We start from the raw sequence: 25,815 nt of genomic DNA, 5'->3' as shown, positions 1-25,815 counted from the left end.
CCTTGAATAGGAACTTATAATTATAAATAGGCATTTATAATCACCAAAAATAAGTTCCAAGCATCTAGATCAGGGGTGGGGAACCTTTTATCTGCCAACAGCCATTTGGATAGTTGTAACATCATTCGCGGGCTGTTCAAAATTATCAACTTAAAAATTATCCTGCTATATTTGGTCAAACATTCAATTAACTTACCCCTAATGCCTTGGCAGGGCCAGACCAAATGATTTCTCGGGCTTTGTGCATCCCGCGGGACTGATGTTCTCCATCTCTGATCTAGATCATGGGTAGAATTTCTTAAATTTGTAAAATAAATAGGTGAAAGTAGTTTTTACAATGTTTCTCTGATTCAGTTTCAGCCCTTCTTGTGTCATGGAAGGCCTGGATGATTACCGCTGCACAGCGTGTCCACGTGGATATGAAGGCCAGTACTGTGAACGGTATGAACAGTCATGCTGCGTAGAGAGTAATGATGTTTAGAGATAGTATAATAAAGGATCATAATAGAAGAGTATTCATTATTTTCATAGCTTTATTATTTTCATTTTCACTGGTGGTTTATATGCTTTCAAAATTATTTTCCTATCTTTAGAGTTTCTCCAAAGAAACAAATTCTTTCACAATTTTCTAATCTGTTTTAGTCTATAAATATATATATATATGTGTATATATATACATATATATATACACATACATACTAACATATACATGCATATATACCATCGTGTGTGTGTGTGTGTATGTGTGTGTGTGTGTGTGAAGAGAAAGAGAGAGAAAGGGGGGAGCTTTATAAGAACAAATAAATTAATTTCCAAAAGCTTATAAGTAGTTAATAATAACAAAAAGCTGGCCACACATAATTCTCATTTTAGTTCTGTGGAAAATACTGGCTAGCACTAATTACACACACATCACTGTTCTGAGCACTCTGGCACTACATCAGCAAGTATATACATAATTCAGAATATAAATGGTACCAAGCATTCTTAATTAGAACAACTCAAACAATGAAGTGTTTGTTGTTCAGTTCTCTTTTTCAACAGGCAAACAGTATTTAATAAATGCTTCCTCTCACCATGTTTTTTTACAAAATCTGATAATAGATGTATGCCGTTATTAAATTGGATTCTAAGTATAATACAAATGTTAAATTAAGAAGCACGATTTCAGACTGACTATCTAGTAAGTCTGTAATTAATATCTTCTGGAACCATAGTTTCTATAAAATCAGTATTCTGGATATTCAAGTGTATCACTGCCATTTTTAGTATGTTTTAGGCATTATCTCTAAAGTAACAAAGAGTAACTAATATTAACTATTAACATTATACACACATAATTTTTGCATAATTAATAACAGTATAAACTTTTATGAAGGCCCATGGACATAGCCTAGCTCCTCTAGTTTAGCTGGGTTCCATTTTTCTTACCTATAATAGCAAAATAGATGATGTTATACCTACTTTAAATTAACATTGTGAAGATCAAGTGTACTGTTGATGCCCTGCCTAAGCACCTTCACAGAAGCTGCTTCTCCCATGGAAGGGGCTACAAGGCCTGAGAATTGACCCCACCCTCCTCCAGCAGTTCAAAGTCCTTGACTAATAAGTATGAGAGTGAAAAGTTTAGCTTCTTTGATGCTAATTTGAACAAATTTTGAGATGTTATTTATGCTACAGAGCAATATAAACAGATATTAATGTGATCATTACTTGTTTAAGAATCTTCTTTTGATATTACCAGCAATGGTTGTATTAATAATGGAAATAAGTAGGTAACTAAATCAACTTGTTTTATAAATGCCAAAGCAGTTTCTATAAGTTTGCAAAACATATTTGCAAATAATTCTATGTGGTAACTCTAAACACAATATCCAATACTTGCATATATATAAAACAGTGCATTTACAATTTCCATGTCAAGAGAAATTGGCAGCAATTAAATAGCTTAAAGCAACACAGGATTCAAAAAGATTTCCATTTGTTTTGGAGACATATACATCACTTGAATAGATATATACTTTAACATCACCACCAGTGTGCTTTGGTATTCATGCTTAGTCTAATATTCATTTCATGCCCTTGTAAACTCCAGCAGAATGATGACTGAAAGCATCCCTGCACACCCAGGAAATTATCTGCAGTAATTTATGAAAAGAAATGTTTGGTAGCATAGCTACATTTATAAATTGAAGTTACCACTATCTGTGAAAGCATGTGTATAGAAAAGACTGGAAAGTACACTGTAATGTCAATTATTGTCTTCAGGCAGCATGATTACAGAAAATTTATTTTTTAATATCCATTAATGTTTAATAAATAGGAGTTGGCAGTTTATATAGCATATAGATGATCAGGGTCATACACTATCAAATGTGAAAGGCTTGAATTGTTTTTGCAGTTATCCAATGTTGTTACAGCTTTACATTCATCATCTCTAACATAAATGATCAGGTTCTATTTCCCTGAAAAATTGCTTTTATTCGGCTAAATTAAACCAAAGGTCTTGGTTAAATTTTTACTATAACCTTCCACCTAAATTTTTCCCACTTCTGAGAGATCCTTCAGTCATTTAAATCACCTTATGACCTGCCCAAACTCATCAGCTTAGGTCTAGAACTGCTTACACGTCTTGAGTGTCTGCAGAAGTATAGAAACCCTCCCATGCTCTTTCTTAGTTACTCTTATAATAAACTCTTTGAGCATTTAATCAATCTGAACCAGCATAGAATGCTTTCACCTAAATTTGTTAAGAAACAATTTAAGTGGATTTATATAAATGACACTTTTATTGAGCATATAGTGGAAATAAAATAACAATTTTTCCAATAAATATATAAAATCCTAATGTTACAGATAATTTTCTTCTTGCTTTGCCTTTTCTAACCAGGCCAGAATAAATTAACTTTCACAATCAGCCATGCAAATTTTATAATACCAGGTCACTAAAAATGGTCCAAAATTATTAGATCAGTGTTAGTAACTTTGGCTCTAACGTCCTATTATCTCTCAACTTCCTCCCATACTTGCCTTTTGAACAAAAATTCTGACTGTTGATTACATTTAGACTAACTATATGTAATTTATTGTCCAATATGGGATACTTGAAGGAGAGACAGGAACTATAATTAAGCCAGGAAACAGGTAATCTGGGACCATTCTGGGTAAACCAGAGCATATGGTCTTGCCAGGATCTTGTAAAGTTACCACTTCCAGTAACATAACCAAGGGTGTATCCTTGAGTGAATGAATGCATGGATGAGTGGAATAGTCATTGAATGGATTGCCTTTGGGTTTATCTAGTTGAGTTTTCCTTGTAATTTATCAAGTAGATGTTATGTATTTTATTTATACAACACTAGCCCACTTCCATGGACACACAATGAAAAATTCATCTTGTGAAAGGAAAGAGCAATAGAATTAAATAAAAGACCTAGTTTATTGTCTTGACTTGCTTCTTGTCACTCAATAAAATTCATGGGTTTGGCACCAGTGGAGGGGTTCTTGTCCCCTCTTCGGGGTATAAATCAAGAGAGGAGGTTAAACAGATTCAAAAGGGAAGAGGTTTGCTAAAAACTGGGTGACAGGTCAAAGGGAGAGGGCGGGAGCTTGACGCATCAAGGCAGCACACACTGACAGAGAGTATGGCTCCCCTAAGTGCTGCTGGGGTCTGGCTTGCAGAGCGCTGGGTTTCTTCGCTCAGGTGCAGAATAGATCTCTCCTTTCTCCAGATTCCCGTCGTTGGCTGGCATTGACTGGCTCAGGCACAAACGCATTGGTTTGGGGAGTACCAGATGGGAAACTTTCATCTTACCTGGGAGAGACTCAAGAAGTAACTGAAGGACCTTCCTATTCATCTAAGAGTCTCAGCCTGTCTCAGGTTGAACGATTCAGTCATTTGACATCTAAAATGCAGGAGCCTAGGAAAGGCCAGGAGTCGATATATAACTTCATTTATAATTTTAAAAAGCAAGACTTTAAAAAATAGTTTATGATCTAGAATAGTGGTGGGCAAACTATAGTGCACAGAACTCAGACCATTTTGTGATTCTGTATGGCACTCAAGCTACGAAATGGTTGTTGCAAGCAAACATTTACAATCAATTTGATGATAGGAAGCACTAAATTTGAACCCTAGTTAAATGAATTTGATACCTCAACAAGAATTTCTTTCTTTACACTAGTAGATTAGTTTTACTTAGTAGATTATTATTATAAAATAATTTGTACCAATTATTTTTATTATTATAATATCTTGAATTCTATCAACAACAAAAAAACATTTGGAATTTTTTTCTCTCTTACTACATGATTTTGACTGTTGTCTCTTGACTGGCAAAGCTTAAAATATTTATTATCTGGATCTTTATAGGAAAAGTTTGCTGACCCCTGATCTATTGACTCTTGCCATCAGTTTTGTTTCATTTAAAACAACACACACAACAGCAATTTAGAGACATGAAATCATTAATCCCCTTTACTTTGTCACCGTTTCAATCCAGGTGTGCCCCTGGCTATACTGGCAGCCCGAGTAGCCCCGGAGGCTCCTGCCAAGAATGTGAGTGTGACCCCCATGGCTCCATGCCTGTCCCCTGTGATCCTGTCACGGGGCTCTGCACGTGCCGACCTGGAGCCACGGGGCCGAAGTGTGATGGCTGCGAGCACTGGCATGCACGAGAGGGCACGGAGTGCATTTGTACGTATACTAACTTAGCTGTTAGTACCGGGGGCCTGGTTCCATTTCTGTCTCATTTCCAGTGAGAGACATTCTTTTGCAATAGCTAGTGCAGTGATGGTGAACCTTTTGAGCTCGGCGTGTCAGCATTTTGAAAAACCCTAACTTAACTCTGGTGCCGTGTCACATATAGAAATTTTTTGATATTTGCAACTATAGTAAAACAAAGACTTATATTTTTGATATTTATTTTATATATTTAAATGCCATTTAACAAAGAAAAATCAACCAAAAAAATGAGTTCGCGTGTCACCTCTGACACCTCTGGTTCGCCATCACTAAGCTAGTGCTTCATTCTTTCTGACACTGTCTACAAGCCTTCTGCTGTTTGCCTGCTGCTTTTTGTCTCCATCCTGTTGAGCCAAGACCAGCTGAGAAAATCCTCAGCATGTTTTAGTCAGTTCTTTGAAGACCTACAACAACGTTTCTGGAGGCAGATTTTACTTTTATTTTGTCCACCTCAGAGTTGGCATTGTCTTTGTGATTAAAGATCTGAATTTATTAAATCTTTTAGAATCTTCCTGATTTTATAATTGGCTGGACAAACACTTTTAGCCTTGAATTACAACAGACTTTTCCTTTCCTAGCTTTTACAGAAATCCAGGGGCTTACTGCTTCATAACTTTCTCTTGCACTGCAGAACCTGAAAGCATTGGCAGTGAACTTGAGTATTTTTATTCTCGTGTACAATAAATGAAGAGCAGTTGGCTTGCTCTTTCTCTTATTTTTTTTCCATCTGCTTCTGGATTCAGTAACGCCATATTGAAAGTACATCAAATATCAATAGCTATATAATTATTGGATCTTCTACAAATTCGAATCTAAAATAGGTCACATAAATTTAGAGAGGGACTGTTATGTTACAGTATTCTTTTCCTTGAAGGAATTTACATTAGCGGTCTTAATTCTTTCTAACAAAGAGAAATATAAAATATTTCAGTATTTACCTATTTTAATGTATTTATGCATGCTAATATTTCTAGTTTTAACATATTATGTGTATCTAACTCTTAATGGCATCTTAATTAGAATTTTTGTGCTCTAGTTTTGTAAGCACTACCTCAAAAACTAAGGATGGCTTTAACAATATGCGTACAAATAAAGGCTGGATGTGTTTGGGAATATAGATTTTAAAATTATTTTTCTATGTATTTCAAACATCTTTAATGAAAATATATTACACTTAAAATAAAATAAATGTCAAGTTTTTTGGGAGAGATTAAATGTAATAGACATTTACATTATTATATTCAGTTCATGGTATATTTTCTCAAGTATAATTGCATATTTTAATGATAATTTTAGTGGACTTCCAACATAATCCAGCTAGTTTAAGTTAATGTAGTTAAGTTAACGTAAATTTATTTAATTAGATTAAATTGTTTCCAAGTTAACGTAGATTTATTTAATTAGTTAATTGATAGATACTCCTAATATAAACACTAAACAGTCTTTTAATTTTAAATCATCAATTTTACTAATTATCCAGAAGTAAACTTAAAAGAAAATGATCACATTCAATGTGAAGCACAAAAAATTACATAACATATTAAAAATCTGTGAGCGATAAAATAATGGGATTATTTTCTGAACATTTCTTTTAAAGGGAGTTGTCATTTTGCCCATCAATAACAATGGCTCTAAGTTCTTATTCTGTTGGTGATCAGTATTTTATATATATTTAAATAAATTTACAGTAAAAAAAAAACTCAACTAATTTTTTCCCCATCACATCTGTCGATTTTAAATCTCCCAGTGGCCCATAAGAAAATAATCAAGTGCCAACCTTCTAATTACAAAGTTATACCATCCTGATAATGTTCATTTGTACTATTTTTGCCCCATAGGGAAATGTATTTCCAACCGCTATACATGACATTCAATTCAGTTGCTATGTCCAGAAAAATTTTAATATTCTTCTGGAGGGTTTTTAAATATCTAGATACCTTCTCTGAAGTCTTTACAAGTATTTTACAAATAAATACAATATTTCTCTTATATTTATAAAATACTTATAAAAATATTTTCACTTTATAAATGATGTATAGATTTTCCTTATTCTGCTCTTAAATAGTGATTTCCATTTACTTCTAGGAATGTGTTATCTTTACCTCTGCATTAGCTTAACTATAGGCAATGCTACATAGAGTTCAGATATTTTTTTCTCATCTTATACAATTTCTCCTATTGTGGAAAAATATGCCATGATTCTAATATGTTAGCCTTTCCTAGATCTCAGTTATGGTTCTAGTTTTGAAATGAGATAATAAAACAAGACACAAGTGAGGACATAACTCTGATTTATCCTCAGTTCTCTTTGTAATACTTTTTAATATCTTTCTCTATCCATTAGCTAGATTAGAGCAAGACACCAAAGAATGGATTCACCTGGCACATTTTACCTGCAGGGCCTGTTTGCAGCATGTGATTATAGAGGAATTTTCTGAGGCCCATGGGTGGAAGTGGATGGAGGTAGCCTGGTTCAGGCAAGGAAATATTTTTCTAATAAGAGAAATGTCTTCTGAGAGAAGCTGGTTCTGAGCTTAGAGCCCGTTTTACCTCAATGAAGAATAAAGATAAAATGGACTAAAAAATGAAAAATTTAAATATATATATGATGTCAATACGGTAGTGATGACAAAACCTTACTCATCCGATATTGTTAAGTGAAGTCCTACCTTCTAGGCAGGTGAAAAGATACAGTAGCTGGCGCTCCCATTCCCTTCAATGCCTTTCATTGTTTTCTAAAAGGAATAATCTGAAAGAGCTCTGCAGTGTGAACTTCCTATGCATGTGGGTGATTTCTGAATAGACATTATTCAACTTCCCGAATCAGGACTTCTTCCTAGTAAGTTAGGTTAATATTAATCCAATCTCCCCTTTCAACTCTAATTCATAATTTACATATCATTTTCTAAAATGAGGACAACTGCCTGCCTCTCTGAAATTGGAAAATGAGCAAGCTATTATTTACTTAATGCTAAAGTTTTATATTGTGAAACACAAAACTTGGCTTTGTTCATGTCCTGTTTTCTGCAGACCAGTAATTAACACAGAACTCACAAGATGTTTAAAATAGGTTATGAGTGGCATGGTAAAATACAGTGCTCTCTTAGAGAACAGAAATTAAAATTAGTAGCTGTTGGCAAGATGTTATTCCATAAAGAGTGCCTAAAATAGCATTTTATAAATACCAAATTGGTGCTTTCTATTTTATTCGTTGTATATGAAATATTAGGAATATATCAGCTTTTTTATGTATAATCATCTCAAATATAATATTTAAGATATTGTTTTGCTTTCCAATGTTGCAAAAGCAATCATGGCTTGTTTTTTACCTGAAATCTAAGGTAAACCTAGCTAAATGTGGTAATGCACCTGTAAAAACTCTATTTAAAAGCCCTAGCTGGTTTGGCTCTGTGGATAGAGCATCGGCCTGAGGACTGAAGGGTCCTGGGTTTGATCCCGGTCAAGGGCATGTACCTCGGTTACAGGCTCCCAGCCCTGTTCGGGGCCATGTGGGAGGCAACCAATTGATGTGAGAATGTGTCTCTCTCACATTGGTATTTCCCTCTCCCTTCCACTCTCTCTAAAAATCAATGGAAAAAATGTTCTCGGGTGAGGATTAAAAAAACACACAACAAAACAAAACTCTGTAAAATAGCACCTTCCAGCCACTTGGTGAATCCTGAGGTATGAAGTTTTATCCAAACTTGATACTAATCTGCAGAGACACAGTCAAGATTATTATTATTAATAGCCAGTTGCCACCAGTGATCTTATTACAATAATGCAGACCCTTATATATTATCATTAAACAGTGCTGTACTCTTATAATGGCAGTTATTGTTCCATATATATGAGAACAGGAGCAAAATAATGGAATGTGGTTCATCATTTAAAGAAAATGGCATTTCCTATAATAAAAATGACAAAAACATCATCTGATCTCCAGATGTTACTTAGTGAGCTATGCTTTGGACATGTGATCACCCTCTGTCCTGGCCCCTTAAATGCCAATCTTCCTTTGTCCCCACTTAATCCCCAAGTACTAGTTCCTATTCAAAGGCCACTATGTCTAATCACTTTTGCTACAACTCAAAACCCTGTGTATTGTTCAAATCCAGGCATCAGAGAAGCTATAAAAGCAGCTTCTGTTCACCCTGTTTGTACCTTTTCTGCATCTGTTTTGTCAGTAAAAGATGGGGGGTTTTTTGTTGTTGTTTTTTTAAAATATATTTTATTGATTTTTTACAGAGAGGAAGGGAGAGAGATAGAGAGTTAGAAACATCGATGAGAGAGAAACATCCATCAGCTGCCTCCTGCACATCTCCTACTGGGGATGTGCCCACAACCTAAGGTACATGCCCTTGACCAGAATCGAACCTGGGACCTTTCAGTCCGCAGGCCGACGCTCTATCCACTGAGCCAAACCGGTTTCGGCAGTAACAGATGTTTTAAGTTTCTTATTGACAACCTCCTTAGCATAGGTCCAGGCTAATAACATTGTAGAAGAGCAAATACTCTGAATCTAGATGATGTTCCTGGTTATTAGTGATTAGACTCAGCGGTTTGTCTAACGCATTGAGAAAGCTGATCTATAAATGGACTTAAGGAGTTGTGTGATTGAATTGTCATATAGAGGAGGATGATCACAATTTCTTTTATTTTCATTAAGAGTAAACTCCATTTTTTAATATATATGTATATTTTTTAATATATTTTTATTAATTTCAGAGAGGGAGAGGGAGAGAGAGATAGAAACATCAATGATGAGAGAGAATCATTGATCAGCTGCCTCCTGCATGCCCCACACTGGGAATGGAGCCCACAGCCGGGGCATATGCCCTGACCAGGAATTGAACTGTGACCTCCTAGTTCATAGGTCGAGACTCAACCACTGAGCCACGCCTGCCAGGCAAGCGTAAACTTCATTTGACTACATTTTTCACTCTGCTAGATGCAAGAAGTTTATTGACCTCACAGAACAATAGAATTACATGATTTTAAAGTCAGAAGCAATCTTATAAGTAAGATAGTGTGATCATCTCCTTTTCTGATGTGAGGAAACATGCTGTTTGAAGGCTCTAGTTGGCTTGAAGCCTGGCAGGCCATGTAGACATTGTGTGACATGACCTAACATTTCTAAACCTCATTTAATAATCTATAAAATGGAAATAAAATACTGCATACATGTATGTAAAGTATCTAAGCATAATAGATGCTCAGAAAATTCTAGACATTATTATCTCATGGTATTATTTGATCAATTTTTTCAAAAGCATAATATTCTATGCAGCCCATCAGTCTCTGATGAAATGTTTAGGTTAGGCTGAATTTTTATTTTCTATAATTATCTCTAATTCTAGATTCTTCAAGTCACTGAAAACCTCTTTTATGACTGCCTTACATTTCTCACCTCTTCAAGTTTATATTTGTAGATTCATAAATACCCTGATTGTGACTATTTTTCTCATCTTTAAAATGAAGACATTGATAGTACTTCATAAAATTGCTATTAACATTAGATAATGATGACAAGACACAACATATTGTCTTCCATGTAGTGAATATAGAAGCTGCTTCCCCATTATTATTTATAGTATTACCAAAGTTTCTATTTTTCTGAAAACTTACACCATACTAGAACCATATTGAACTTGTTTTTTGTATGTATTTATGTACAGAATATTGTTTAACATAGATATTAAATAATGTTTATATAAAATTAAACCACACAAATTTATATTATACATATATCATAACTTGGTACATGAACAAATTCATCAGCCTCACCTAAAGCTTACAAAATACATTTCTCTCTATTCAAAGAAATAACAATCAGTTTAAAACCAATTTTTTTTTATTTTAGAAGCTTTTTATTTATATATAATAATAAGCTCTATATTCATCTAATCTAAAGGTTTATTTTTGAAAGGGAAAAGATAGAAATATAAATCATATTCAAAGAACTATCAATGCCCTTAATGTGGAAGAGTTTAAAATATGAATATTAACACAAATTTTATCTTTTGTTGGAAATATATATTTACTCATCTTATCCCTACTTGATTAGAGCAGACAAATTATGTATATTTGACTAAAATTGGTTAATAGGTTTGGCCTTTTCAAAAGTACTCAGTGCACTCATTTCAGCTTCTTTGGATTGGATGTAGCATGTGAATTTTTGTGACAGTAAGCCAGTACTTATTATGCATGGGGGACTCTAGTAGAAGTGTAGTATTTTGTACTAATTGTTAACAGAAAGATGGGTAATATCAGCAGCATGATTTCCCCTTTCCATGTGCCCAGCTATAACGGTCTGAATTTAGTACTGCATTTGTTAATATTAGATACAAATTTATCCTGACACTTTTATAGGCAAAGTCTCAGAAACATTTAGTCATGTAAAATATAATCATAGTCTTGAAATATTTGCTTTTGCTCCCATGCATTTTAGGAAGGATCTCACTTTATAAATCTAATTTCTATTGCTCAGGAGGAGAATGGTTTAAAGATGTTTGTTTGGGGGGGCATTCGGGGGTCCTGATTGTTAAATGGGTGTTAATTTACATTGAACAGTTATTGCACCCTTATGAAAATATGCTCTTTTACATAATGTGAATATTCCATGTCTCTCTACACTCTTCAAATCTTCCCTATCATAGCGAATTAAATGTGGTTTTCATTTGCATCCAATTTCCAGTGTTTGTTGCCAGACATTTCAGACTTTTTGAGGGCAAATAAAAGTAGCTTGTGGTGTAAGTAAAATATTTTGTGTCAGAACAAAATAGCAAATCATTATGTAAAGGCCACATTTCTCCATGTGTTTATCTTATAACTGCACTAGACTTATCCAGAAGCTTTGAAAAAATCCCTGTGGCTGCCGTGTTCATAAGTCTTTCTGACCCCTTTGGACAGATGTTAGAATAAGACTTGGAGCATATATAAAACTTACCCTTCACTGATGGAAACGTGCTTGCGCTTTGCTCCCCAAAAAGCAAGTGCAGAAACTGTAATACATGGGATCATAATAGACCTTTGGACACAGAGACATAAAATGGAATCTATGAGTCCTTGAAAGAGCAATTAAATACATTTTCATTTCACAACTGAAGATGAGAAACCAAAACAGATGGGCAGGGGGTAGAATCAATGAGAGAAAAATTAGCATTCATTATGCCTCTTGGCATTCTCTTTCACCAATTTACTCTATAATATATTACAGTAAATCAGATCTAGTTCTGCATTACAGTCCCTGATTTCTTCTTGTATGAAATAAAAACTGAGAAAACTTTTCCCTGGAAAATTTTGGAACCATCAGTAAGGAGCCTCTAGCCATACCATTATCAATGAGCTGACTCAATTCCTTCTTGGAAATAGGTAGGTTATAAATTATGATAAATTAGAAAATGAACTAGCAAAAGATTTCTGAAGAACACAGGGTCCTAAAAAGCATGGTGAGATATTATAATATCAAGTATCTTTCAAGATCTTGAAATTGAAAAAAGAGCATTTGCTTACTTACCTCCCAGGAATATCTGCCCAAAATACATCTTCACTAGAAGTTAACTGGGACTTTTAAAACAATTATGAATTTAGACTCAGTGGGAAAGGACATTTCATATTCTTCAGAACTTTTAATATAATTAGGGTTTGTAACTAATACTTTTTAGTTTCTGTTCTGAATTTACACTCTAGATCATACGTACAAAATTTGGGAAGGGTTGTCAATTCTCTACACTGCCACTCCAAAATCCAATAGCCTAACATAACACTGTGTATATCCTCAGATTCTATAGTTGGCAATTTGAGTTGGGCTCCATTGGATAGTTCTTGTGTTGTCATGCCTGAGGAGTCCCAGATGGGAGTCCCAGATGGCCTCATTCACATGATGGGGCCTCAGCTGGAGTGGTTTGGCCTGCCTTTCTCAAGATCAAGTTGCCTCTCTTCCTCAAGGAGGCTAATCTGGGATTGTTGACAAAGCAGCAGGGAGCCAAGAATGTGGAAATAGAAAGTGCAAAAGCCCTTGAAGCTGAGGCTCTGGAGTCACACACTGTGAGTCAGAGTGAGTCATAGAGCCAACCCAGATTCAAGGGAGGCAAATAGACTCTACCTCTTAGTTGGAGGAGCAGCAAAGAAATGGTCATTTTTACTGCTCCCCTGAAATGAGCATCGTCTTTATCTGTTCAGTAACCCTTCTTTGTTGTTTCTTTCTTGATAATGTATCTCTTTGCTTCCCCTCCATCCCTCCATTCCAATAACTCTTTTCTGGGTCATAACTGAATCACCTCATGAAGATATTTTAACAGTCACCTCACTGACAGCAGTCAGTCTCTGCCTTTTAATCTCTCTAACCATGTTCTTACCCTATTCTCCTGTTACTCACACATCTGTGTGATTCCCTATTTCCTATCACTGATCATTATGTTCTCACTTTCAGACATTTCCTATTTGGCCTCTCTCTCCCTCCTACTCTCCTTCTCCCTTTCTCAATTCTTTTCTTCTAACTCCCTGGTGGTATTCCCTAAAATATTGCCTGCTCTTCTTTCACAATGATATTAGTAAAGAACTATTTATTGTTTACTATATGGAAGACCATTCCCTAGGTGCTATGATCAAAGCTAATGAAGGTGCCTCCTCTAATGAGGGAGAAACAATAAATAAAGTAGTAAGATGGCCCACACACATGAGTGTTAAGGTAACAAGACAAAGGGAATGCTGTAGGATTGGTGGGGACAGTAATCGCGGAGTCATCACGGCCTTCCCCTCTGAGAAAGTAACTCCTGAGCACTTGACCTAAATATCCAAGAGCCACGTAGGGGAAGATGGAGGGAGAAGTGTTCTAGGTAGAGGAGGCAGCAGGCAAGATGATGTCTTCCAAATCCTTGCTCCCTCTAAGATTAGAGTGAACACCCCTAAAGTTTGTCACCTGGTTCAGTGGTTCTAAACACTGGTGGCATGATAGAATCATCTGGAATCTTTTAAAAATACAAATGCCTGGGCCTTGCCACAGACCCATCAAATCAGATTCTCCAAAGGTGAGAAGGGGATTTACCTATTTTATCAATCCTCAGATCACTCTAATGTGCAGCCCAACTTGAGAACCATTGACCTACAGCAGTGCTTTTCAAGCATCAGCATGCACAGATCACATGGGCCTGCTTCTAAAATGCAGATTCTGATTCACCAGACTCAGGCTGGGTCCAAGATGATCCATTTGTAATAATTTCCATGGTGACGCCAATACTGCTGACCGGGTTGCTCCTGCAAGTGTGGTGCATGGATCAGAAGTGTCAGTAGTCACCTGCGAGCTTGTTAGAAAAGCACATTTTCCCTCGGAGAATCATAAACCAGGTGATTCATTCACCTTGAATAAGAAACCCTGAGGTGTGGTCCAGCCTTCCGTGATTTCAGAAGGTCTTTCAGATGATGCTGAGACCCACTTCAGTTTGAGAACCAGACTGTGTACTGGTATTTAGACAAAGTCAACTTGGTACCTAATGGTGTTCCAGGTTGTGTTTGTTTAATTGTTTCATGTAGACAGGTCTGTTGAGGCTTCTCAAGCACTTGCATTGACCTGAGAGTGTGAAGCCACAGTGCTCTCTTCCTTTCACTCACTTCCCATGCAGAGCAAATTCTCTTTCATTCTGGTTAGAAGGGGAAGAGGTGCAGCCCTCATTCTAGACTTCAGCTCCTGCTTCCAATGCCCCTTGCTTGCAAGGCCCCAGGAGCTTGCAAAGTCCTTGCAGGTGATGCTCCGCACATACAGGTGTCACCTGTGAGGATGTCATTTATTGAAAGCCCTGCTGGGGCAGTTTAATCCCTAAGAAGGGGTATTGTAACTCACCTCTAACTGCTGTACTATCAAAAAAAATCACCCTCTGTACTGCTTCTCTTTGTTTACAAGCTTCCGTTAATGGTTTTCTCTCCATTAGGCAGCTCAGGGGAGTGCTGTTTAGAGAACTAATTGAATTCTTGACAGTTTTGGGCATGATCCAAAGCTGCTCCAACTATCCATATTATCCACTATGTATTTTTCTCTCATCTAACATTTGTGTAGTTTTGATACTTCTATCTATAGAATATATGTTAGAAATTATAATTCTTTACATGAATGTAGAATATGAATATGGCAGGTGAAGAGTAAAATAAATTTTTTGAACTACGTTGAAACTGAATATGTATATTTTTAAATCCTCCAGAAGAATCAATATATTTTAGTGTTAGAAATTATACTATTTTTAAGAGATTAATTTGATAATGAAGAAACAATCCATTTTTTCTCTCCACCAACTCTACCACTAGGCCCATTCCACAACCACCAAATTTGAATAGTCCCCCGTTCTAATCATTGAAAACATTATGAGCAGAACATTAGCACTCTTGGTACTTATAAAATAATTTTTTCTGTCCCTTAGCAATTATTTATCTACCAGACTGCATTAGGTTAATCATCAAAGTAGATATTTGTGGGGCTGCATCTGATCATGGGCAGTAATGTGCTGAAAGATGAAGAGAAAGGGTTGGCAAAAAAAAGTAAATAGGTAAATAAGTATTATGAGGGGAAATGGAAATTATAAAAAGAAAAATTCTTTTGCATTTAAAAAAAATCTTCTCGATATACGTCAAGCTAGCAATTTATACAGTTTTTGGATATGTAATACATGAAGCATGTGGAGACCCAATTGCTATAGATACTCCACAGTGAAGTCTAATGTAGCGTCTCATACATTTGCAAGCATTTTTATTCCCTTGTTACAGATTTTCTCTAGATTGTTCTTGTGGAAATTTCTGGGGCATTATAATGCCATATTTCAAATCTTACTTCTCCTTTAATGCTTCTGCAATGCACTTGTTTTCCTCAAAATCCATTTGGTTCCTCAGTTTCTATCAGTTTCTGGGCAGCAGGTATGTTTGCTCATTTGTTGTTCTTTTTATCTTTTTTCAACAGTCATTCATTTGAAAGTGTTAATTATCTGAGATGAGTAGCATCATCTTTCACAGAATTATACTTGGGCCATAACATATTTCAGAGCTGAAATCTTAGAACATCTGCCTGTGACAGTTCGCAGAAGTAAATCGTCTCCATTGCTTCCCTTTTGCAGTTTGTGGCGATGAATGCACGGGCCTTCTCCTCGGCGACTTGGCTCGTCTGGAGCAGATGGCCACGAGCATCAACCTCACGGGCCCGCTGCCTGCTCCATATAAGATGCTGTACGATCTGGAAAATAGGACCCAGGAACTAAAGGTAGGTTGGAGTGGGAACAGCAAGAGCCGGGGAAAAGATGACAGAAGCCTCCTAATTGGTAAATGTTCTTTCCATTACCTGAATCGAGGCAAGCAGCTGTTAGGGACATGCAGAAGCTGTCTTAACCAGTGTTTTTCAAACCTGAGAACTAGAATATACAAATTACTGTTAAGGAAAAGAGGTGCATGTTCCCCCAGTGTTTGGCTTAAATTACTTTTATTATGTTTCTTAAATATGTGCAAACATAAAATCAGGTATGAACGCCTTATACTTATAGCTCCATAAAATCAAAACACACTAATTCTTACAAAAGCCTCAAAAGCCAATAAAATTCAAATTAAAAGCATTAATATAAAATAACAGATCATTTTTACTAAAAGCAAGTTGCTGCAGGCAATAAGATCATGCGGACTGCTTCCACGTCGGCCCACATCATGCGGTAACCACGGCTCCCTCCCACCTTCCCACAATTTGAACTGGAGAGCCCCTTGCGTGGGGTCCTAAAATGGCACTTGGCATCACTTGACAAGTCTGAATGGTTTATGTGCTCAGTCTGCCATATGATTGACCATGCATGCACATGTAGGTACTGAGGTCAAGTGATCCTTCATCTCTCAGGTGCCCAGCCTGGGTTCCAGAAATCCTTACATTTCAGTTTCATATCAAAATGAAAACATAAGATCAAAACTTCGTGCTAGAGAACAGGTAGACCTTTGAAAGTACTTCAATAAGAACTAATTTGAAAAACACTATTCTAAAACATCATTAAAACTTTCAGTATTTAATGGAATAGAAGAAATAAAATGTTAAGGAAATTGAGGTTCATCTGATGAAAAAAGATGAATGAAAGGGGACTACATATACACGTTTGGTCAATTATCAGATATTTTTTGAGTACTGCACTTGGTTCCCTGGGGGTTTCATGACTCCTATAATGTTCTCAAGAAGCTTAGAGTCTATGGTTTTAAAAAAATAATTAACCAATATAATGAAACAATTAGCAAAAGTACATAATTAACATGTGCTTAATAAAAATTTAACATACAATAGAGTACAAAGATTGACAAAATGGGTAAGATTCAGAGTAACCAGGGAATGCATTATTAATGAGAGTGTAATTTATGTTGGAAAATGAAGCATAGACATAATTTTAATAGGCAGAGGAATATTGGTGAGGACTGGAGGGGAAAATGTAAGATTAATTTAGTAGGCACTGGCAGTCTCTTTTAGGGAATGTGTTTTTCAATTTAGATCATGGCCTTTAAGGTAAATGTTATTATCCCTGTTTTCCAGAAGAAGGAACCAATAACAATGATAGCAAGAATGACTAACATTTATTGACAAATATCTCTGTAGTAGGCAATTAACCAGACTTGCCTGGTCATTTAAATTCATTTATACATGAATTTAAAAGAAACTCCAAGAAGTAGGAAAGAAGTACTATATCATCTATACTTTTTTCAGGTAGGGAAACTGAGGCCCAGAGAAGTTACATGTGAGACCCAAGGTCACATGGCCAGTAGGCGTAGAGCTTGGATTTGAATGGAGGCTGTATTACTTTAGTCCCTGTGAGAAGGAAGCCACCTTTGCAAATCTCAGAGAGAAAATAACTCACTTGGGGGAACTCATTCCACCATAGGTGAGGTCTCCCTGACCCCAGGCCCATACAAACTCTTGCCACCTAATTTGAGAGAGCCACATAAGCAGAGGCAGTGTGAATTAGCAAAGCCTGTCAGACAGACATTAGAAGTCAGGCCTACCAATAAAAGATAATGCTTAAGACTTGAGTGGGGTACATTGATATAAAGGACAACTTTGAAAGCCAGGCAGAGGGATCTGAGTTTACCTTGGTGGCCCAGTATTCAGGAAATGGGAAGAGTTTTAATAGAGAAGATGCTCACCAGTTATTTTTCTTATACATGGAGTGAATACAAAGAACATTAAACTAGAAAAGCAAATACATCATTTTTAAAAAATAATACTTAAGCCATGGATGAAGTACTAAAGGGCCCTATGAAGGATCTTAATTTGCAGCCATGATCTAAGCCAGAGGATTTAGTTAGCTACTTCCTTAAGGCTGGGTGTTGGTCAAAATGACCTTGATTTTCCTTAAATTCCAATCTTTCTTGATTCTATGTTTGAGTTCTTCTTCCATAATCCACTTATTATCTGGATACTTGGGATCCCATTTTGATATTTTTAAACCTTAAGCAAGTTATTTACCATCTTTGGTTCCTTTAACTGCGTTAATGCTCCCTGGGTTCCAGCCAGAGACTATCCGAAATGCACATTTTATGGTCCAAACCTGGGCTTACTAATTCTTTGCAACAAGGGATACTGCACACCATAGGGAATTTGCGGTATCTCAATAAGATGGCATTAGAAATAACTTAGTATTATTTAATTATTAGTAGTACTAGGGTTTGTGCCAGGCAATTTGGGGCAGGTTCAAGGAAGTAGAAATTTGTGCTGGATTGGGGGCTATTAGGAAGTGGGAGTAATACCATACTTGAGTATTCTAATGAATCTTATCTAGAAGAAAGGAAGAACAAAGGGAGGCTAAAGCTCTGATCAGAAAGGAGGCAGTGGTCACTCACGTCAGCCAGAAAGTGGGATCTGGGTACTTCTGTGGTCTGTAGAGAGACCACGGTTTTGTCTGTGCTTAGACAAGATTATGGAGTGGTCTTATTTTGTTTCATTCATCACTGTCACAGAGTGCCCTGTCTAACGTTAGCATCCTATGAGATTGATTATGTTCAATGGGAGAAGAAAATGGCCTTGTTGTGAGAGCCAGGCCAGCTCCTACCAACACTCAGGTCAGGCCAGTTAGTCAGTGGCTGGCCAGTTCCCTCGGTCAAGGACTCCCGTCCCCTTTTTAACCTGTAAATGGATTCTTGGTTGATTGAAATGTGAGCTTTAAAAATTCAGCCTTCCTCTTGACTCTCCCCTTTACTGGCTATGTGATCTTGTGTAAGTTTTTAACTCTCTTCAAACTACAGTTTCCTCCTACACAAAATGAAATAACATTTACATCATAGAACTGGCATAAGAATTAAGTGAAGGGAACAAAAAAAAAGCCTGAAACCTAGTAATTTCTCAGTAAATTACTTCAATTTGTAGTATTTGCCAGAATATTCTACACATATACATGCTCAATTGAAATAGTTTCTTTCTCTTTGCTTCAAAGGTGAGAAGGCTAAGTTTTTTGTATATAAAGGGAAATGTTCTGTTAAATGTTCAAGCTCATGATCACTGGAAAAGCATTTACTAAAATGTGTAAATAAATGAAATCTTTTTCAGCACTTGCTCTCACCTCAGAGGGCGCCAGAGAGGCTCATTCAGTTGGCAGAGGGCAATCTGAATACACTGGTGACAGAAATGAATGAGCTTCTGAACAGGGTAAGTTGGCAAAATCCTAAATCTTCTTAAAACAGATAGATCATGTCAATCAAGGAAAATTACTTCAAAGTTCTGAAATGCAAATCTTGTTCTTCTGAATTCCCATTTTGGTGCATGAAATATATGTACTTTTGAATTGTTACTTTTGTCTCAAATAAAACCTGAGAACCCAGTAGCACACAAAAAGTTGGGATACTTGTGAAGTGTCAAGAGCAATAGCTAAAAATACCAGAATGGCAGTATTATTTTGAAAACTCTATCTAGTAGATTCCATGGTAAAGTTCTTTTTTTCTTTATCAATTCTGAATTTCAAAAGCACTGTCTTTGCCTATGTAAGGAAAAAAGAAAAACAAATGAAAATACTTGTAGCCTCTTTGATCTCCTCATGGGATTTTTGCATTTGTATAGAAATGCAGTCTATATCAGTATTCCCACACAAAAGGAAAATCTTCTTTATTGTGAAAATTCAAAGCATTTAAGACACCTTTTAGAATCAGAATGTAAAGTCCATGTTGCTTTTATCAGACTCAAAACTGGGAGAGGGCTAAAGTTCTTTTTGCTGGTAGAGAATGAGTAAAACAACATAAAGTTCGCCATCTTGTGGCCAGAAAAATGCATGAACAGGAAAACTGGCCTGTAATTTAGGGATCCAGTTTGATTACCTATGAACGTTAAATGACAAAGGATATTGGTGCAAGAAGGTTTTTACAGATTATTTAGTCCATTTTTTTAAAGAAGACATACCTCAGGTCATACAGGGAAGTGAATTATTAATGGTCATGCATACAGTTCTCTAAACCCAGGTGTTATTAGTGGAAGTGGATGTCCTCTTCCCCACTGGGTGCTAAGGGTGGGGTCCTTACAATCCTCTATAATAATAAAAGCATAATATGCTAATTAGACTGGACGTTTTTCTGGACCAAGCAGCGGAGGATGGGGGCGAGGCAGAGTCCAAGGCAGAGGCTGCCGCGGCGGCCAGGGGCAGAGCCCCTTGCAGAATTTCGTGTATCGGTCCTCTAGTATCTCTAGAAAAAAGATTTTCCAAGACTTGCATGGGAGGATGAGTGATTTTTATTTACATGGAATTACATCCCTGGGTTCCCAAAGTCCCATTTCCCTTAACCCAGTCCTGGAAGATGTGCAGCTGGGGATTCAGCAGAGCTAGGAGCAAAGCCAGCATCCAAAGTGTTCTTTCCATGGTGGAGTTGGGTTCAGTTTAGCATTAGGCTAGTTGCAGTCCATCAGTCCATTGTGTGGGGTCCACATGGCTCTGAGCCATGTGGGTAAATGCAGCAGAGCCAAGAGAGTGTGCCCCCTACAACAAGAAAGCCAGGAGCCAAGAGGGCAAGAGAGTAAGAGCTTCTTTGTTCAGGGGATTAAATACCTCAAATCTTCCCATGCTTGCAGTGGCCATGCCTGCTCTGGCCAGTGATCTGTTCCCAGGTGTGACTAACAGACAAGTACCTTTCCTATTCACCCAGACTTTACTGTGCATGTGTGTATTCTCCTCTCTGTGGGGAGTGGACTGGTGGCTTCCTGGGGAGTGTTAAACTGCAGCTTCCTGTCAACACTGCATAATGGCATGTCTACAATATTTGACCTTCCCTTTTCTCCTCTCCAGGTACTCATAAGAAGGTTAGTTGCAATAGTCTCATTTCACAACGGTATGACAGGGACCTAAGTAGGCCCAGTACCCAGCTTCCCACTGGCCCAGTATTGTTTCCACCTCACCTGATGCTGGTTTAGAAAAATTTCCACAGAGAAATCAAATGGGCTTCTAAACAAAAAATCTTCTAAACAAAAGATACTAAACCAGGGCCCTGATGTTACAAATAGCACATGAAACGCTTTTTCATAATCTCATACCAACAATGTGGAATGTGCAAATACAAAAGAGAGTTTCTTGCCAAATATAGCTAGACATTAATTAGGGTGATGAGTATATTTATCTCATATTAATTTAATGTTTGATGATTTTGTATTTGCTATGTGAACACAACTAAATAAGAAATTTTAAACAGATCATAAGCAGAGTAAACTCCATTCAACAAGCACATACAGTATGAATGTTCACCACATGCAAAGCCAAGCTAGGTGTTGGCAGATGAAAGATACAAATGAGGCTCAGCCTCTTTCTTCAAGGAGCTTGCAGTGTTGTGTGTGTTGTATACGAAAGCATTTAGATTTGTGGAACAACTGCAAGTAAATATACAATAAAACTTGAAATAAAATAAAGAGATGTACCTGAGAAAAACATACATAAGAAATAACTTAATCTTGATAAAGGTAATTAGGGAAAATTCCATGGAACAGGTGGCATTTTATTCATTCATTGAATGAATACTTATTGGGAGTCTACCATGTTCTAGACACTAAGAGTATGACAGATGCTGGGGATAGAGGTATAGGCAAAACTGACACCTCATTGTCCTCATTGAGCTGATTCACTCTAATTATCTCAGCGTAGAGACACAAGAAACATTCAGCGGTTCTCAACCTGTGGGTTGCGACCCCTTTGTGGGTCGAACGACCCTTTCACAGGGGTCGCCTAAGACCATCAGAAAACACATATATAATTACATATTGCTTTTGTGATTAACCACTATGCTTTAATTATGTTCAATTTGTAACAATGAAAATACATCCTGCATATCAGATATTTACATTACAATTCATAACAGTAGCAAAATTACAGTTATGAAGTAGCAACGAAAATAATTTTATGGTTGGGGGTCACCACAACATGAGGAACTGTATTAAAGGGTCGCGGCATTAGGAAGGTTGAGAACCACTGCTCTAGGAGAATCAGATCTTCATTATGTCTTAACTTTCATCCTTGCATTTTTCCAGTAGACTCTCCCATTCTACACTTTTAAGATAGACATTATATTATAGAGAAGTTTAAGATTCAAGGCAAAATTGATTGTAAAATACCAAAAGTTCCCATATACCCCCGCCCCTACACAAGCATAGCCTCCTCCTTACTAACATCCCTCACCAGAGACACAATTGTTACAACAGATGAACCTATGTTAACAAATCATCATCAACTCAAAGTCCATAGTTTACTTTAGGGTTTGCTCTTGATGCTGTACATTCTAGGGGTTTTGAAAAATGTTTAATAACATGTCTCCATCATTACAGTATCATACTGGTAGAGTAGTTTCACTGACCTCAAAAACCTCAGTTCTCCACCTGTTCATTCCTCCCTCCTCCCTAACCCCTGGCAACCACTGATCTTTTTACTGTCTCTACAGTTTTGCCTTGACTGTAGTATAGTGGAAGCTATACAGTTTGTAGCCTTTTAGGATTGGCTTCTTTCTCTTAGTAATATTACATTTAAGGTCTTCCATGTTTTTTCATGTCTCTGTAATTGGTGGGGATCTCTCCTTGTACCCACCGGTTGCTGGTGTGAGTGGGCTTCTTGTGATATCACGAGAAAAATAATTTTCTGAGACTCACCTGGGAGCATGAGTGGTTTCTATTTGCATGGAATTAAACCCGAGTTTCCAAGCTCCTATTTCCCTTCACCCCATCACAGAAGCGTAGCTGTGTCTTCAGTAGAGCTAGGATTGAAGGTGCCGTTCAGTTTCCATTCCATGTCTGCACAGTCTAATCCAGCATCAGGCTAGCTTAGCTTGTGTTCCCCACTGCAGTCCATCAGTCCATTGCATGTGGGGTCCTCAGGGCCACATGTTTATGGAGGGAACACAGGCAGGAGCAAAGCCAAAAGAACCAGAGAGCCAAGAGAACCGACTTCTCTGTTTTGAGATTATGTATCCCCGAATTTTCATGGGCTTGTAGTAGCCTAACCCCTACCCCATTATCTTTATTCCCACTTTGATTGGCAGCAAGCACCTTCCCTATGTCACCCCAACTTCACTGTGCATGTCCCTCACCTTGCCTTTTGTCCGGTCCCTTCCCCCAGTATTTTCCAGAGAATGGACCGATAGTTCCCTGGGGAGTAGCTTCCTGGTGAAGCTGCCAAGATGGCCATGCCTATAATGTCTGGCTTTCCCCTTTGCTCCTTTCCTATTATTAATAATTAGCTAATTACAATGTTATCAGCTTGCTAGTTCTTTTTTTGTAGCAATGAATAATATTTTCCATTGTCTGACTGTATCACAGTTTATTTACCTATATACCTACTGAAAGACATCTTGGTTGTTCCCAAGTTTTGGCAATAAAGCCACTATAAACATCCAAGTACAAAAGTTTTCAATTAATCTGTGTAAATACCAAGGAGCACAATTGCTAGATCATATGGTAAGAATATTTTCCAAAGTGGTTGTACCATTTTGCATTCCCACCAGCAATAAATAAGAGTACCTATTGCTCCACATCCTCACCAACATTTGGTGTTGTCAGTGTTTTGAATTTTGGCCATTCTAATAGGTGCATAGTGGTATCTCATCATTGTTTTAATTTACAATTTCCTAATGAGATGTAATGTTGAACATTTTTTAAATATACTTACTTGTCAGCTATATGTCTTCTTTGATGAGATGTCTGTTCAGGTCTTGCTATGGATGAATGCTTGTGTCCCCTCAAACCCCCAAGGTGATGATATTAGTAGGTGAGGTCTTTGGGAGGTGATTAGGTCATGAGGTTGAAGTCCTCATGAATGGAATTAGTGCCTTTACAAAAGGAACTCCAGAGAAATTATTTGACCCCTCCTTGCCTTGTGAAGACACAGTAAACAGATACTGTCTATGAGCCAGAACGCAGGCTCTCATCAGACACTGAGTCTTCTGGGGAATTGATCCTGCACTTCCCAGTTTCCAGAACTGTGAGAAATAAATTTCTGCTCATTATAATGGCATTTTGTTACAATAACTCAAAGGAACAAAGACAAGTTTTTTTTTCTCATTTTTTACTTAGGTTGTTTGTTTTCTTATTAAGTTTTAAGAGTTCATTGTACATATTGGATATTTTATCGGGCATGTCTTTTGCAAATATTTTCTCCCAGTCTGTGTCTTGCTTTCTCATTCTCTTGACAGTGTGCTTCATAGCACAGCCTTACTAATCTTCAGTGACTTCATCCCACCACAGAGCCTTTCCACACATATTTTCTTTAGCCTTGAAGTAAACTACCTCCTCCTACATCTTGTTTACTTCTGTTAATTCCATTTCACTTTTCAAGCCTTAGCTCATGGAAGCCTGCCTTATGCGAGCCCTCTGTAACGTTCTAGGTCTGATGAGATTTTTTCTATAATTGCCTTCTACAACTGTATTTTCTCTTCAGTTTATATTTTTAAATTTATTTTCATGATCATTTGACAAATACCTTTCTGCCCCATCAGACCATTTGCTCCAAATGGACAAGAAATGTATCTTTTCTCACCACAGTATCACCAAAACTATTCACATAGTAGGTGTTCAGTTAATATTTGTTAAATTAAGTAATTAATTAATTTGAATAATTTAAATAATAGCATTCAAACAACCAGATGAAAGGTAGAGAAACCCAAAAATAAGTATTGATTTTAAATTTCTCTAAAGTATACTGAAATTAGGAATATATTTAAAATTCTATTGAATTGGATTTTTTTCTTTAATAAACATTTTTTAAATGTTTATTCTACAAGAGGAGAATGTTATTTATGTGTTAGACTGATTATGTAAAATATCAATGTTTAGCTTTATTTACTTTGTCTTTTACTACTTATGTACAATTTAAAAGCAAATTTAAATGAAGATTGAACATTTCTAAAATGATTGAGTTTTTAAATGATTTAAATATCAATGATATATGTTTTCAGTACCTTGTTTATAGTTTTAAAAGGTTTAAGTTGCCAAGAACCTTTTTTTATAATTTCTGCTATTATATTTTAAAAGAGAGAGAGAGGATATACAATAAATCATACTTGTTTGATTCGGAACTTTCAAAATTGACACCTGCAATATTTAGGGGGAAATTCCACATGGAACTGACTTATTATCATTCCACAGGGTCAGTTGGTTGCTCCCTGTCTCTTTCCTTGTGTGTCTATCCTAGCAGCATGCCTAAGGAGTACTTCACTGACATACACAGAACTGGTAGTTTTTGAAGATGACCCCTGAGAATAGCACATAAATGATTAGATCTGAAATTTAATTTCAGTGGGAAATCCACATAAACCTGTATATGCAAAAATGGATGGCATCTAAGCAATGTTGTCCATTCAGTAGTTAGATTTTCCCCATTAGATTCTAGTTTTAACATAAAGAAGGCAGAAAATGAGAGACGCTAGTAATATCCAACCAAGAAAATGATGTGCAGATTTCAAGAGGCACAGTGAGAACTACTCAAGCTAAAGCAAGAAAGTAACAGCTACATTGTTCAGAAGCAAATGAATGTGCGCGTAATGGTAATGCATGCTGCCTAGAGAGAAATACTCCAGGAAAAAAAATAAAAGAAAAACATACCTATTTGAGTAAGCTTGAATGT

At 36.7% G+C, this 25,815-nt stretch overlaps 1 protein-coding gene across 3 annotated transcripts in view; it reads left to right on the top strand.

The window, feature by feature from the left end:
• Nucleotides 1–25,815, top strand: part of LAMA2 (laminin subunit alpha 2) — a 452,538-nt gene that overhangs the window by 316,499 nt on the left and 110,224 nt on the right. For all 3 annotated transcript variants that reach the window (XM_023759137.1, XM_014461101.2, XM_014461100.2), the window contains 4 exons: nt 355–441; nt 4,503–4,696; nt 15,844–15,986; nt 19,287–19,385. In XM_023759137.1, coding sequence (XP_023614905.1) covers nt 355–441; nt 4,503–4,696; nt 15,844–15,986; nt 19,287–19,385 — 523 coding nt within the window. The remainder of the gene's footprint in view (nt 1–354; nt 442–4,502; nt 4,697–15,843; nt 15,987–19,286; nt 19,386–25,815) is intronic.

This window comes from Myotis lucifugus, unplaced genomic scaffold (assembly GCF_000147115.1).
Source record: "Myotis lucifugus unplaced genomic scaffold, Myoluc2.0 scaffold_150, whole genome shotgun sequence".
Lineage (NCBI taxonomy): Eukaryota > Metazoa > Chordata > Mammalia > Chiroptera > Vespertilionidae > Myotis > Myotis lucifugus.
This window is presented reverse-complemented; position numbering and strand designations above follow the sequence as displayed.